This window comes from Vulpes vulpes, chromosome 9 (assembly GCF_048418805.1).
Source record: "Vulpes vulpes isolate BD-2025 chromosome 9, VulVul3, whole genome shotgun sequence".
In the NCBI taxonomy this organism is placed as follows: domain Eukaryota; kingdom Metazoa; phylum Chordata; class Mammalia; order Carnivora; family Canidae; genus Vulpes; species Vulpes vulpes.
In genome coordinates this window covers 59887399-59901725 of record NC_132788.1, presented here as the reverse complement: position 1 = coordinate 59901725, position 14327 = coordinate 59887399, and the positions used below count along the sequence as shown (strand labels likewise).

General features: G+C 41.9%; 1 protein-coding gene across 9 annotated transcripts in view; it reads right to left on the bottom strand.

The window, feature by feature from the left end:
• TAMM41 (TAM41 mitochondrial translocator assembly and maintenance homolog) overlaps window positions 1–14327 on the bottom strand; it is a 52346-nt gene that overhangs the window by 7675 nt on the left and 30344 nt on the right. For 8 of the 9 annotated variants that reach the window (XM_026016890.2, XM_026016893.2, XM_026016892.2 and 5 more), the window contains 2 exons: window positions 4816–4981; window positions 3512–3574 (listed from right to left, as the gene is read on the bottom strand). In XM_026016890.2, coding sequence (XP_025872675.1) covers window positions 3512–3574; window positions 4816–4981 — 229 coding nt within the window. The remainder of the gene's footprint in view (window positions 1–3511; window positions 3575–4815; window positions 4982–14327) is intronic. The other variant, XM_072720276.1, reaches the window with a different exon arrangement.

The following is a 14327-nucleotide window of genomic DNA, read 5'->3' as shown; positions in this document are numbered from 1 at the left end:
TATTTATTTATTATTTATTATTTATTTATTTATTTATTTATTTATTTATTTATTTGATTTATTTATCCATGAGACACACACACACACACACACACAGAGGCAGAGACACAGGCAGAGGGATAGCAGGCTTCACGCAGGGAGCCCGACTCGGGACCCAACCCTGGGGCCTTCAGGATCAGGCCCTGGGCTGAAGGTGGCGCTAAACCGCTGAGCTACCGGGGCTGCCCCATGTTTATTTTCTTTTTTTCAAGATTTTATTTATTTATTCATAAGAGACACAGGAAGACAGAGGCAGGGACACAGGCAGAGGGAGAAGCAGGCTCCATGCAGGAAGCCTGATGTGGGACCCAGTACTGGGACTCCAGGATCACGCCCTGGGCTGAAAGCAGATGCCCAACTCCTGAGCCACCCAGGCACCCCCACATTTCTTTTTTTCTTTTTTCTTTTTTTTAAAGATTTTATTTATTTAATGATGAGAGACACAGAGAGAGGCAGAGACACAGGTAGAGGGAGAAGCAGGCTCCATGCAGGGAGCCCGATATGGGACTCAATCCAGGATCCTGGGATCAAGTCCTGAGCTGAAGGCAGATGCTCAACTGCTGAGCCACCCAGGCGTCCCAACCCCCATATTTCTATTTACACATCTGTCTCCCCTCCTAGATTATGAACTCTTTTTTTTTAAAGATTTTTTTTTTTATCATTTATTCATAGAGACAGAGAGAGAGAGGCAGAGGCACAGGCAGAGGGAGAAGTAGGCACCATACAGAGAGCCCGATGTGGGACTCGATCCGGGGTCTCCAGGATCACGCCCTGGGCTGCAGGCGGCGCTAAACTGCTGCGCCACGGGGGCTGCCCGATTATGAACTCCTTGAAGGCAGTATGGTGTTGTGTTCACTTTTGCATCCTGGCATGGCTAGCACATTGAGGCTCAGTAGATGGTCACATGAAGAAAGACCTAACTATCAAAGTCCATCACTTGACAATATCAAGTGTTGGAGACAATGAGGGGAAAAGAGAACTCTTGTTTCCTACTAGTAGGATTTAACTTGATATAATCACTTTGGAGGGCAATGTGGCAATATCCAAAGATACGTTCAAATGCTTAGGCCCATAAAACGAGATCACGATATTTTAAATTAAAAAAAAAAAAAGTACATTCAGGAGCACCTGGATGGATAAGTCAGTTAAGTATCCAACTGCTGGGATCCCTGGGTGGCGCAGCGGTTTGGCGCCTGCCTTTGGCCCAGGGCGCGATCCTGGAGACCCGGGATCGAATCCCACGTCGGGCTCCCGGTGCATGGAGCCTGCTTCTCCCTCTGCCTGTGTCTCTGCCTCTCTCTCTCTCTCTCTCTGTGACTATCATAAATAAATTAAAAAAAAAAAAAAAAAAAAAAGTATCCAACTGCTGATTTTAGCTCAGATCATGATCTCAGGGTCCTGAGATTGAGCCCTGTGTAGGGTTCTGCACTCAGCGGGGAGTGTGCCTGAGATTCTCTCCCTCTCCCTCTCCCTCTGCCTCTGCCCTTCTCCCTGCTTATGTGCACACACAAGCTCTCTTTCTAAAATAAATTTTAAAATCTTCAAATAAATAAATAAATAAAAATGTACATTCAGAGAACAAACGAACAAAAAAAGAAAACAGAAAGAGCTCTTGGAAATTAAAAATACAATAGCAGAAATAAAAAAACTCAATAGAGGGCAGCCTGGGTGGCTCAGTGGTTTAGTGTCACCTTCAAGCCAGGGCGTGATCCTGGAGACCCAGGATCCAGTTCCGCATGGGATTTCCTGCATGGAGCCTGTTTCTCCCTCTGCCCCTCTCTCTCTGGGTCTCTCGTGAATAAATAAATAAAAATCTTAAAAAAAAAAAAACCCTCAATAGATGAGTTGGAAGCTAAAGTTGAGAAAATCTCTCTGAAAGAGCAAAAAGACAAAGAGATAAAAAATAGAGGACAAAAGAAAGAAAACCAAAGGGCTCTTTGAGGAGGTCCAAAATCTGAAAAAAAGGAGTTCCAGAAAGACAAGAAAGAAAATAGATGGGAAGAAGGTAAAGAAATAAAGGAAAAATTTCTTATATTCTTATTTTCCGAGTTTCCAAAATGAAAGGATAGTGAGTACCCAGGAAAGTAGATAAAAACGATTTATTATCAAAGCGTATCACTGAGAAATGTCAGAGCCATGGGGGCAAGGGAAGACCCAACTGGTTTCCAGAAAGAACATAAACCACAAAAGACTGAGAATCAGAATGGCTTTGGACCTCAACAGCAATCCTCAAATGAGAAGATAATCGGAATAATGATATCGAAATTCTTAAAAAGATGATTTCTAATCCATCTCCAGCCTAAGTGCTGATTATATGTGAGGGTAAGCTAAAGATATTTCTAGTTATACACAGTCTCCTGATTTGCCTCCCTGCATCCTTTCTCAGAAAAGTACTGGAGGCATGCTTCACCAGTATGAATGTACACCATGAAAGTAAAAGATAAAAGAGACGGGAAACAGGGGATCCCTCCCATGAGACAGGGGAAGACAATCTCCGTGGGAAAAGAAAGTTGTGCCGGGAAAGAAAAGTGTATGATGTGGCTCACCTGTGAATCACAGTAACAGAGTCATACACCATAAACTCTGACAAGTGGCTTCACCAAAGCTATACAGCAACTACATGAGGACCAAGGGATGGGAGGGGTGAGCTTGTGTGTGACAGGGTGGATACAAGAGCTGAAGTCTAATCTCCCAGAGTGAGAAGTCCACAGCTGATGCCGACAACTGGAAAGGAGAGGAGCAGCAGTATATGCCTACTACTTAGACCCTTGCAGTGGGAATAAAACCAACCCACTAGAGGGATTAGCAACATCTGTCTCTGGAGAGGGGAGATGGCAGGGAAGGGCAAGGTACTGCTGCTTCTGCAACATCATGCATATGTGACTTCCATAAATCCTAAAACAAGGGGACAACGTGCACACAGGAGTTATTCAGAAGACTGAAAGGGGTAGTAAGGCTTCCAACAGTACCTCACATGTTTGGACTGGTTTAGACCAGATGACAGCGCTATTTTGCTCGTCTGTATGCCACTGCTATGTCCTAGTTCATGACCATCAAAATTCAGCACTTCAGAGGTACTTGCAGGATACAGATAAAGTTTTATATCTGAATCAGGAGTGCTGAGGCCACTCCATCCAGTAGATATATTAAGCCTGGATTTTCGAAAAGGAAATGATTTTACTTTGCAAATAACCGATGTCTCTAAGAGGACATTATTAGGTGTTGGTTCAGAGGTTCTTCCCTGCCTTGTCTGAGAGCTCTCATAATCCGGAGCTCCAGAACTTGTCCTAGCTGACAAATAGAGGAGATAAATGTAGCAAATGAGGATATGAGCTTTATGTAGAGAATTGTACATTTGTGTAATAGGCCTTTTTATGCTTTATGTGTAGGTTTTTACCTGTAACCTTTATTACACTGTGAATTAAATGTAACTTTTGTGAAAAAAAAAGCATGGACTTTCAAAAGTTCTTACCAGCAGTGAAAATGCCTTTGGTGCTCTGTTTCATACTAGAAGGTCTCACAATTGCTGAAAGCCCTGTGAAAAGAAAACCAACAGGGATGCCAAAAAAAAAAAAAAAAAAAAAGCCAAATGTTAGTCATCTTAACATTTTTAAAATCTAAAATTAAATATTCTTTCCAGTAATCCAATAAAACCAGCACATCCATCTCTGCCCTGATGTTGCAGAATGACAGTGGAAGGGGTATCATGACTGAGGACCAGGAGACCAGAGTTGCCAGGCATGTCAGCAACCAGCTGTGTGAGTTCAGGCAAATGCGTGGTCTTCCCTCACCTTAATTAAAATATGGGGTGGATCAGGTCACCCTCAAAGGTCATTTCATGACTTTAAATCTGCTTAAGGGTGCTAGTTCTCAACCCCAAACCCACTGTTTCTGCCTGGGAGAAAAACTTACATTTTGAAAACAAACATGGAACTCCTCAGGGAAGAGCAATAGCATAGTCCTTCTCCCTCTCACAAAGGCAGCAGAGATCATATGGTGACCAGAATCATGTTAAAATGAAAACAAACAGCATGCCTCCTCATTTATCTTCAGAATAGGTACCTGGCAATCTAAATGTATGCTCTGACAGCCTGGGGCAGGTGCCTGGGAGAGTGCGTCATTGGCAAGTGCATCTAGGGCAGTAGCTTGCATCCCTGAGGAGCTCAAGAAATATTTACTCAATAACACAGGAGAACGTGCTCATCTGGAGAAGGGAGTCATTTTCAATCATGATTATTTCTTTACTGACAGCCCTTGTAAATTATCTTTAACGCCTCAAAGAGAAGTGGGTCTCTGAAGATAAGATTTTTGGGTAAACACTGGAAAGGCCCTGGGCCATGTAAGAGGGAGCTGACTGAACACACTATGAGACACATCGAACAGGAGTCGGCTGATGAAAGCTGTGTTCCTGATGTTATAAAAGCACTAAAAATGTCACTAGCCTCCTTCCTTCTCAGACCACCATGAAGAACACAGAGGAGTCTTTGGAATAACTTCTAGAAGTTATGGTCTTGGAACCAAAACAAACATTGTTTCCCCCTTTGACAGTGATTTAGGACCAAGGAATCTGAAAACAGAAGTACTCTCACCGCGGTACTTCAAACAAATGACAATTTAGATTTGGAAAAAACCCAGGTTGTTAGTGCTTTCTTCTTCCCTGAGACAATCTGTCTCTCGATCTCACTAGGCACGAAAGAATAAAGAATACAGCTCAGTCACAAAGTCTGCTTTTAACCCATGGCCAGCACTTCCTTAACGTCAAATTCATAAACATACCTAGTCTCACCACTTCTCCACAGTCGGGATCATGAGCAACTTGTAATAAAGTTTCTTCCACATCTCTGTTTTTTCCAGGAGGGTCCATAATATGATTTATTTGTCGCTGTAAGGTTTTGGGCAATGTCATTAGCTGAGTGAATTGTCCTTCTGGGCTTTTATCTATCTAAGGGGGAAAAAAAGAAAGATGATATCTATGGAAAGTTCTTTGAATTCTATAAAGATTCAAAGTCATGGCTTCTCTTTCAAGTCACACAGACATGCACGAACCCATACCCCAGAATGGGGAACATGCTAATGAAACTTGCTCCTTTCTGAAACTGAATGCACAAGAGTTCAGATTCTAAGGTCCTTCAGAAAGGCCAACACTTTTCCTATGATATTCTCCTTTTACAACGAGAAAAGAATAGAGGCCCTTTTCAAGCATCCATTTCTGACTCTCAGTTTTAAAATTTCTTTTTCTTAAATCCAGTGGTAAAGGAAGGAAGGCTGCCGCTAACACTCACTGAGGCTCAGCAAATCCAGACACTCAGACTCTCTCTCTCCCACTGTAAACACATTGTGTCACTGAGTGACACAGCCATGGTCATATAGCAGTTGGAGAGAGAGGCGTCCAACCTCGGGTCTCCTGCCTTCTAGGCCTTTTACTCACCATGCTGTATTTCATAAACTGTAGGAATAAACTGATGACAGGACTAAGCTTATTGGCTTTTAATCTCCTGGTACATAGTAGGTAGTCAAAAAACACTAGTTGAGTAAGGAAATGAATAACTGCATCAATAAAGCTTAGCTGTCATTATTTCTTAAGTAGGGTTAAATTACACCAGTGGTTTCTGTGCCTCACATATTCTAGATACATCAAGTTGAAAGAGAAACACAGAAATAAAACACACAAACTATGCACCAGACTTTACTCTGAATCCAAAGTTAGTCACAGAGCCAAGGCCACACCTAGCTTCTCTAACTTCTAGTCTAATATACTTTACTTCACAGAACTAAGTTTTTACAAAATCACATAAACACTGACTGCCTGCCAAGGTAAGAACCAGTAACACTGGCCTCAACGGCTCATCTCATCATTTGTCAGGCAAGATATCTGTCCTATATTTTTTCAACAAATGTTTAGGTTTTAACTTTGACTAAGACAACAGTGAGAAAAAAATTTGACAAATAAATGTATTAAATTTTAGATTCAGATTTTCCAGATATGACTTTTTATTAACACTTAGAATTCACTCATTCTACCACTCTTTTTTTCATTCAACAAGTACTCATTGAGTATTAATGTCTGGATTTCCTAGTCTTCTATTAAATTTATGCAAACAAGAACAAAGGACTATTATCTAGTGGCTCCAGTAAAAGTAAAGGGTTTTTTTTTAACCTGAATATTTCATATTTATCATTAAAAGGATTCTAAATTCACAGGATTTGAACTCTACTTAGCTTTGCTTCACTAAATGAAAAAAAAATGTGGATATTACTATAAAATATATTAGAAATAACATTTATAGACTCATATTTCGGGGTTAAGATTGAGATTAGCCAAAAGGATCTTATATTTCTGTAAGGCTTTATCTATGAAGCTTTCAGGAATTTTAGAGATGTCAAATGGCTTTTTAAGTTTATTTATTTATTTTCCTTCTTCTTCCTTTATTGGACACTTTGTAGATGTCACGCAGGTCTAAAAGGTACACTGTTAAATAATTATTTAAAAACCGACCAGGAAAAAACAAAACAAAACAAAACAAAACAAAACAAAACAAAACCGACCAGGACTAAAGCCCTGGTCCAGAGATCCAAACCAGAAGCAAAAAGGAATGGGGGCAGTGGGCTGGGGGTATTCCTGCAACATCACCAAAACCCAGACAAGGACCCTGAGCTCTTTCACAGGCCAACCCAGGATGTGGGGCCTTGGGCTAACCCTTCAGGTGCCTCTGGCTGCATCACTATCAGGTCAGTAACCAGCAAGGTGCTGGCAGAACAGCCAGCTGAGTCCAGACATGGACAAAAGTAACTGGAAGGACAGGAGATGGACAGGTACTGAGATAAGGATTAAAAAACATATTTGCCACTGCTTTCTCTTGAGGAAAATAATGCACTGGAATTTTTGTTTGAAAGACAAAATATTAGGTGACATGTTCAAATAAATTGTTAAATTCTGGGTAATTATTCTTACTCTTTGATTCTCATTAAAACATGGAAGTGAAAGCATTCAGTTAAATCATGAGAGTCAAACTGCATTTTGAAAGTCGGAACAGAAAAGACCATATAGTGTATTGTTGCATTTATATGAAGTGTCCAGAAGAGACAAATCCAGAGGCAGAAAACAGATTAGTGGTTGCTTGTGGGGAGGGGAAGCTAGGGACTGTTAATGGATGTGGGGTTTCTTTTTGGAGTGACAGAAATGTTGTGAAATAGATTGTAGTGATAGTTGCACAACTCTGTGAATACACTGAAAACCACTGATTTTTATGGTATGTGAATATATCTCAATAAAGCTGATGTTTTAAAAAAGCAGATGTGGGCATATGATACTGGATTCTGTGTTGTACCACTGTCATTTCACTAGCTGCTGGGAAAATTTGCTGAATCCCACTCTTAGAGTCCTTCCCCAGACTTGTCTTCAGCCAAAGGGAGCTGCCTGGATCCAATGACTGGACACTGCAGGAGTACAAAGGCCTGGCCTTTTTTCCCCAAGTGGGGACAACTAGGAAGGGCCATTTAATTCCACAGTGCTACTGCAGGATCAGATGAGGGCTTGTTTCAAATCCACTCAATCCCGATGCTATGCAATAGGTACCAGGATCGGTCCAAAGAGTATACTCTATGATGGCATTTTAGAGCTGTCTTACTATGGAAGGCCAAGTAGAAGACTCTGAAGCTGCCACTTTGCCTCTTATCCAAGACAGTGATTAAAAATAAAAACAAACAACACCACATCTCAGGAGGAAATACACAGATTAGTGCTATCTGTAAACCTAAAGGATGCAGGGGTATGATGTTTAATTTTGTGTCACTTGGCTAGGCTATAGTGATCAGTTGCTTGGTCAAATATTAGTCCAGATGTTATTATAAGAGTATTTAAAAAATATTTATTTATTCATAGAGACACACACAGAGAGAGACAGACACAGGCAGAGAGAGAAGAAGGCCCAGTGCAGGGAGCCTGACATAGGACTGGATCCCGGCTCTCCAGGATCACGCCCTGGGCTGCAGGCGGCGCTAAGCCCGCTGAGCCACTCGGGCTGCCCTGTAAGAGTATTTTTAGAGATGTAATTAACATTTAAGTCAGTAGACTAAAGCAGATTACCCTCTATAATGTAGGTGAGCATCATCTAATCAGTCGAAGGCCTTAAGAAAAATGACTAAAGTCTCTGAGGAAGAAGGTGTTCTGCCTCCAGATTGCCCTCAGACTTAAAACTATGACATACTCTTCCCTTGGTCTCCAGGTGTGCTGCTGGTATGCTCTTCAAATTTCAAACTCTTCAGCCTCCATGATTTAATTCCTTAAAATAACTTTTTTTTTTTAAGATTTTATTTTATTTATTCATTTATTCTCTCAGAGAGAGAGAGAGAGAGAGAGAGAGAGAGGCAGAGACACAGGCAGAGGAGAAGCAGGCTCCATGCAGGGAGCCCAACGTGGGACTCGATCCTGGGTCTCCAGGATCACGCCCTGGGCTGCAGGCAGTGCTAAACCGCTGTGCCACCGGGGCTGCCCAAAATAACTCTCTATAAATCTTACTGGCTCTGTTTCTTTGGAGAACTCTAATATGAAGACTAATTGTCTCCATCATAGTTCCATTAAGTCTGGCCCTCACAAAATCCAAATGGGTTCTGGAAGATTATACCAAAACTCAATCAAGTAGAAGTCCCAGTGATGTCTGCTCTGCCAGATGTAGTAAATCTGCTAGAGCAAGTCACAGAACTGCAGGTATCTGGATGAGGTCAAGACCTGGGGAATGTATTCTTTTCCATCTTTATTAGGAAGGGGGATCAGAAGCAGCTTGCATTCATGAGACAGACAATAGTATATCTTATGGTTTGCCTCAGGGCTATGTTAACTCTCCTATCCTCTGTCATAAGATATCCCAACGAAACTAGACTATTTGGACATTCTGTATAATCTCAGGCTGATCCACTACATCAATGGTATGTTATTACTGTTACCTGGGAAACAATAAGGGGCAAGTACATTGGAGTCCCTGGTAGATAAATGTACTCCAGGGGGTAGAAGATAAACCCTATGAAGTTACAGGAGTCTACTACCTCAGTGAAGTGTTTAGGAGTCAAGTGGTCTGGAGCATGCTGAGACATCCCTCTAAAGTAAAGATCAAATTTTTGGATCTGATACCTCTCACTGCTAAGAATGAAGCATGATGCTTGGTAAGCCTCTTCAGGTTTTGGAGGCAGCATATTCCACACTTTGGCATAATGTTCAGACTTACTTACCAAGTGATATGAAAGGATGCCAGGTTTGTGAGGCTCAGAGCAGAAAAGAGGTCTCTAACAGATTCAGGCAGCAGAGCAAGCAGCCCCCACTTGGGGCACAGAACCCTATAAACTCTATAGTACTAATGAGATCTTTGGTATCAAAAGAAGCCACAGGAAGCTTGTGGTAGGCTCCCAGTAGGACAATCACAATGTAAACTACTTGGGTTCTGGACCAAGGCCATGCCATCTATGATAAAGAACAATATATCATTTGAAATCAGCTCCTAGATATGAGACCCTGGTAGAGATGGAGCTTCTAACTATGGGTCATCATCAAAAGACCATGTGTCAAGAACTGCCATTATGAGTGGAGATCACTCCTATTCATCAGATCTTAAGGCCAGGCAGGCTCAACAGTAATCTACTGTAAGATGGGAGAGGTCCACTAGCATTTGACATGAGTAAGGCCAGAAGGCACAAGTAAGCTGCACAAAGGGAAACCTAGGGCCCCATAATATCCACTCTGCACTGTTGTACCAGTGTATACCACCCTATTTCTTCACTGGTTCATGCATATGACTACATGGAAGGTCTCCTGTGATTGGCTTTTGGAGGATAAAGGATGAGCTTGCTGCATGGATGATTTGGCTTAGTACATACTAGCTAAAAATGATACATTATAGCTTCATCCATGGATAGGCCTGAAAGACATTAAGGAAGGGAAATCCTCCCAAATGGGTATGCTTCAGATAGTGCACATGGTCACCCACTTTACATGGAGAATGTAGCCCCAGGTAAGAACACACACAGACCATGGGTATGAAGCACGGTTTGCAGGTTGAGTGGGCCCAAAAGGAAAAAGACTGGAAGACTGAAGACAAAAAACTAGGGAGAAGAGGTATGTGGATGGACTTATGGGAGGAGCCCACTAAGCATGAAGAACTTTGTATTTTGGTACAAAGAGAGGATTCTTCACAGAAGAATCAACAATAACCAAAAGAACAATTCAGCGAGTTGATTAAATAGCCTGACATTCCAGTGCAGGGACAATGGCTTATAAAGAAGTAGCCATAATAGAGGCTTTGCCTAGGCAAGGCTGACTTAGCTACTGCTGCTGTTAAAGTCTATCCTGACAGCAACAGAAGCCAAAGCTAAAATCCTGATAACAGGACCATCTCCTGAGACTAACCAGTCACTTGGTGGAAGTTGACTACATTTGACTCCTTCCACACCTGGGGCAGTAATTAATCTTAATTGGAAGTAACACATATTCTGAGTATGGGTTTGCCTTTCCTACCCACAGGACCTAGCCAGTACCATTACAGGGCTTACAAACGCACACTTCACCATTGTGGTTGTACCATGTAACATTACATATGGGACCCATTGTAGAACAAAAAAGGTACAGAGGTATGGCGATGGGCATAGGACCATGGCTCCACTTTTCCTACCATATACTGCACCAAAGCTGCCACACTGATAGAGCAGTTCTCAAAAAGGGGAAATTTGGGGCCCACACAGCAAAGAATTATCCAGCCTAACATGCCAACAGTACCCTCATTAAAAAATCCTGTTAGAGCAGTGAGGAACAGCTGAACCAGCAGCTTGGAGATGATACCCTGTGAGAATGGGGTGCCGTACACATCCAACACTAATGCCTGTTATATAGTACCGCGTTCCCGACTGATGGAACACACAGATCTGGGAACCAAGGTGTGAAAGAAGTAGGCCTGCTTCCCATCATTCCCAGTGACCCACTCAGGAAATGCGTGTTTCCCATCCCTACAACTTTAAGACTTTAAACTTAACGCTATGATTGCTACCTCCTCTATTCAGATTCAGACATGGAAAGGAGTCACCATAGTGGCAGAAGTAACTGATCCTGATCATCAGGGGTAGGGCTGCTGGTACACATCTCTCAGTACCCCTTGCTCTGTTTAGATGGTAAAGGGAAAGGCCAGCAACCCCACCCTGAAATGGGCAGGGTGACCAGGTCTAGATGCCTCAGGGATGAGGGTCTGGGCTACCTCGTCTAGTCCAGCACAAGTACTAGATGAGGGTGAAGGGAGTTTGGAATGGGTAGTACAGGAAGGAGCAGGTGGGTGTCAATTATAGCCTCAGCAGTGCTGGGAACTGTAGTTCAGTCCACTAACCTTCCTCTCCTCTCCTTTCCTCTCCTCTCCTCTTTCCTGTCCTCTCCTCTTTCCTCTCTTCTCCTCTCCTCTTTCCTCTCCTCTTCCTCTCCTCTCCTCTCTCCCTCTCCTCTCCTCTCCTTCCTTCCTCCCTCCCTCCCCTCTCTTTCTCTTCCTTCCTTCCTTCCTTCTTTTTTCTTTTCTTTTCTTTTCTCTTTTCTTTTCTTCTTTTCTTTTCTTTTGTCATGAGAGATGCAGAGAGAGGCAGAGACACAGGCAGAGGGAGAAGCAGACTCCATGCAGGGAGCCCGATGTGGGACTTGATCCCGGTACTCTGGGATCATGCGCTGAGTCGAAGGCAGACGGTCAACCTCTGAGCCACCCAGGGGTCCCCACTAACCTTACTCTTCCCCAGGATAAGAGATCAATTAGATTGTGCAGCCTTTCACAGGCCATAGTAAGGAATTTGGAAATGTTTATCTTCAGGGTTTAAAGAAAATTCCCAGCCCTTTCCCCTTGCTCAGTTTTCTGAAAGTTGGCAGCTAGGCATATTATACTTCCTGATCTGAAGCCAAGGAGCAGATGATGTCCCTTTGGAGAAATCTTACAGATACTGACATTAAAAGAAACAGAGACAATGTAGAGAGCAAGATAAAACTTCAAAAATTATAATAAAGACCAGTAAAGGGATGAGAAAAGATAATATATTTGGAAAACAGGAACAGGATGCCATAAGAAAAAAGGAACATTCAGGGGAAATTAAATATTTTAAAGCAGTGCTAGAAGATCAGTTTGAGAGATTCTTTTGGAAAGAAGAACAAAAACCCCAAAGAAAGCAGAAGGAGGAAAGAGAAATAAAAAGGATCAAACAAGGAGGTCCAACAACCAGCTAACAGGAATTCCAGAAAGAATGAAGAAAATGGATATGAAGAAATTATTATAGAAATAACAAAACTTCCTAGAATTGGAGGTCATGAGTATTCAGACTAGAAAGGCTCATAAAGTGCCAGAATAATAGTGAAAAACACATATATAAAGACAGACTACCATGAAATGTAAGACTGGAAAAAGATCCTAAGCATAGCATTTTCCAAGAGTTAAAAAGGTCATATCCAAAGGATAGGCAATCTGAATGTCATTAGACTTCTTTTTTTATCTTATTTTATTTTTTTAAATTAATTTTTATTGGTGTTCAATTTACCAACATTACATGATGATGATACAGAAAAACACCCAGTGCTCATCCCGTCAAGTGTCCACCTCAGTGCCCGTCACCGATTCCCCTCCAACACCCGCCCTCCTCCCCTTCTACCACCCCTAGTTCGTTTCCCCGAGTTAGGAGTCTTTATGTTCTGTCTCCCTTCCTGATATTTCCCAACATTTCTTTTCCCTTCCTTTATATTCCCTTTCACTATTATTTATATTCCCCAAATGAATGAGAACATACACTGTTTGTCCTTCTCCGATTGACTTATTTCACTCAGCATAATACCCCCCAGTTCCATCCACGTTGAAGCAAATGGTGGGTATTTGTCGTTTCTAATTGCTGAGTAATATTCCATTGTATACATAAACCACATCTTCTTTATCCATTCATCTTTCGATGGACACCGAGGCTCCTTCCAGTTTGGCTATTGTGGCCATTGCTGATAGAAACATCAGGGTGCAGGTGTCCCGACGTTTCATTGCATCTGAATCTTTGGGGTAAATCCCCAACAGTGCAATTGCTGGGTCGTAGGGCAGGTCTATTTTTAACTCTTTGAGGAACCTCCACACAGTTTTCCAGAGTGGCTGCACTAGTTCACATTCCCACCAACAGTGTAAGAGGGTTCCCTTTTCTCCGCATCCTCTCCAACATTTGTTGTTTCCTGCCTTGTTAATTTTCTCCATTCTCACTGGTGTGAGGTGGTATCTCATTGTGGTTTTGATTTGTATTTCCCTGATGGCAAGTGATGCAGAGCATTTTCTCATGTGCTTGTTGGCCATGTCCATGTCTTCCTCTGTGAGATTTCTCTTCATGTCTTTTGCCCATTTCATGATTGGATTGTTTGTTTCTTTGGTGTTGAGTTTAATAAGTTCTTTATAGATTTTGGAAACTAGCCCTTTATCTGATATGTCATTTGCAAATATCTTCTCCCATTCTGTAGGTTGTCTTTTAGTTTTGTTGACTGTATCCTTTGCTGTGCAAAAGCTTCTTATCTTGATGAAGTCCCAAGAGTTCATTTTTGCTTTTGTTTCTTTTGCCTTTGTGGATGTATCTTGCAAGAAGTTACTGTGGCCGAGTTCAAAAAGGGTGTTGCCTGTGTTCTCTTCTATGATTTTGATGGCTCTTGTCTCACATTTAGATCTCTCCTCCATTTTGAGTTCATCTTTGTGTATGGTGAAAGAGAGTGGTCCAGTTTCATTCTTCTGCATGTGGATGTCCAATTTTCCCAGCACCATTTATTGAAGAGACTGTCTTTCTTCCAATGGATAGTCTTTCCTCCTTTATCGAATATTAGATGACCATACATTTCAGGGTCCACTTCTGGGTTCTCTATTCTGTTCCATCGATCTATGTGTCTGTTTTTGTGCCAGTACCACACTGTCTTGATGACCACAGCTTTGTAGTACAACCTGAAATCTGGCATTGTGATGCCCCCAGCTACGGTTTTCTTTTTTAAAATTCCCCTGGCTATTCGGGGTCTTTTCTGATTCCACACAAATCTTAAAATAATTTGTTCTAACTCTCTGAAGAAAGTCCATGGTATTTTGATAGGGATTGCATTAAATGTGTAAATTGCCCTGGGTAACATTGACATTTTTACAATATTAATTCTGCCAATCCATGAGCATGTAATATTTTTCCATCTCTTTGTGTCTTCCTCAATTTCTTTCAGAAGTGTTCTATAGTTTTTAGGGTATAGATCTTTTACCTCTTTGGTTAGGTTTATTCCTAGGTATCATTAG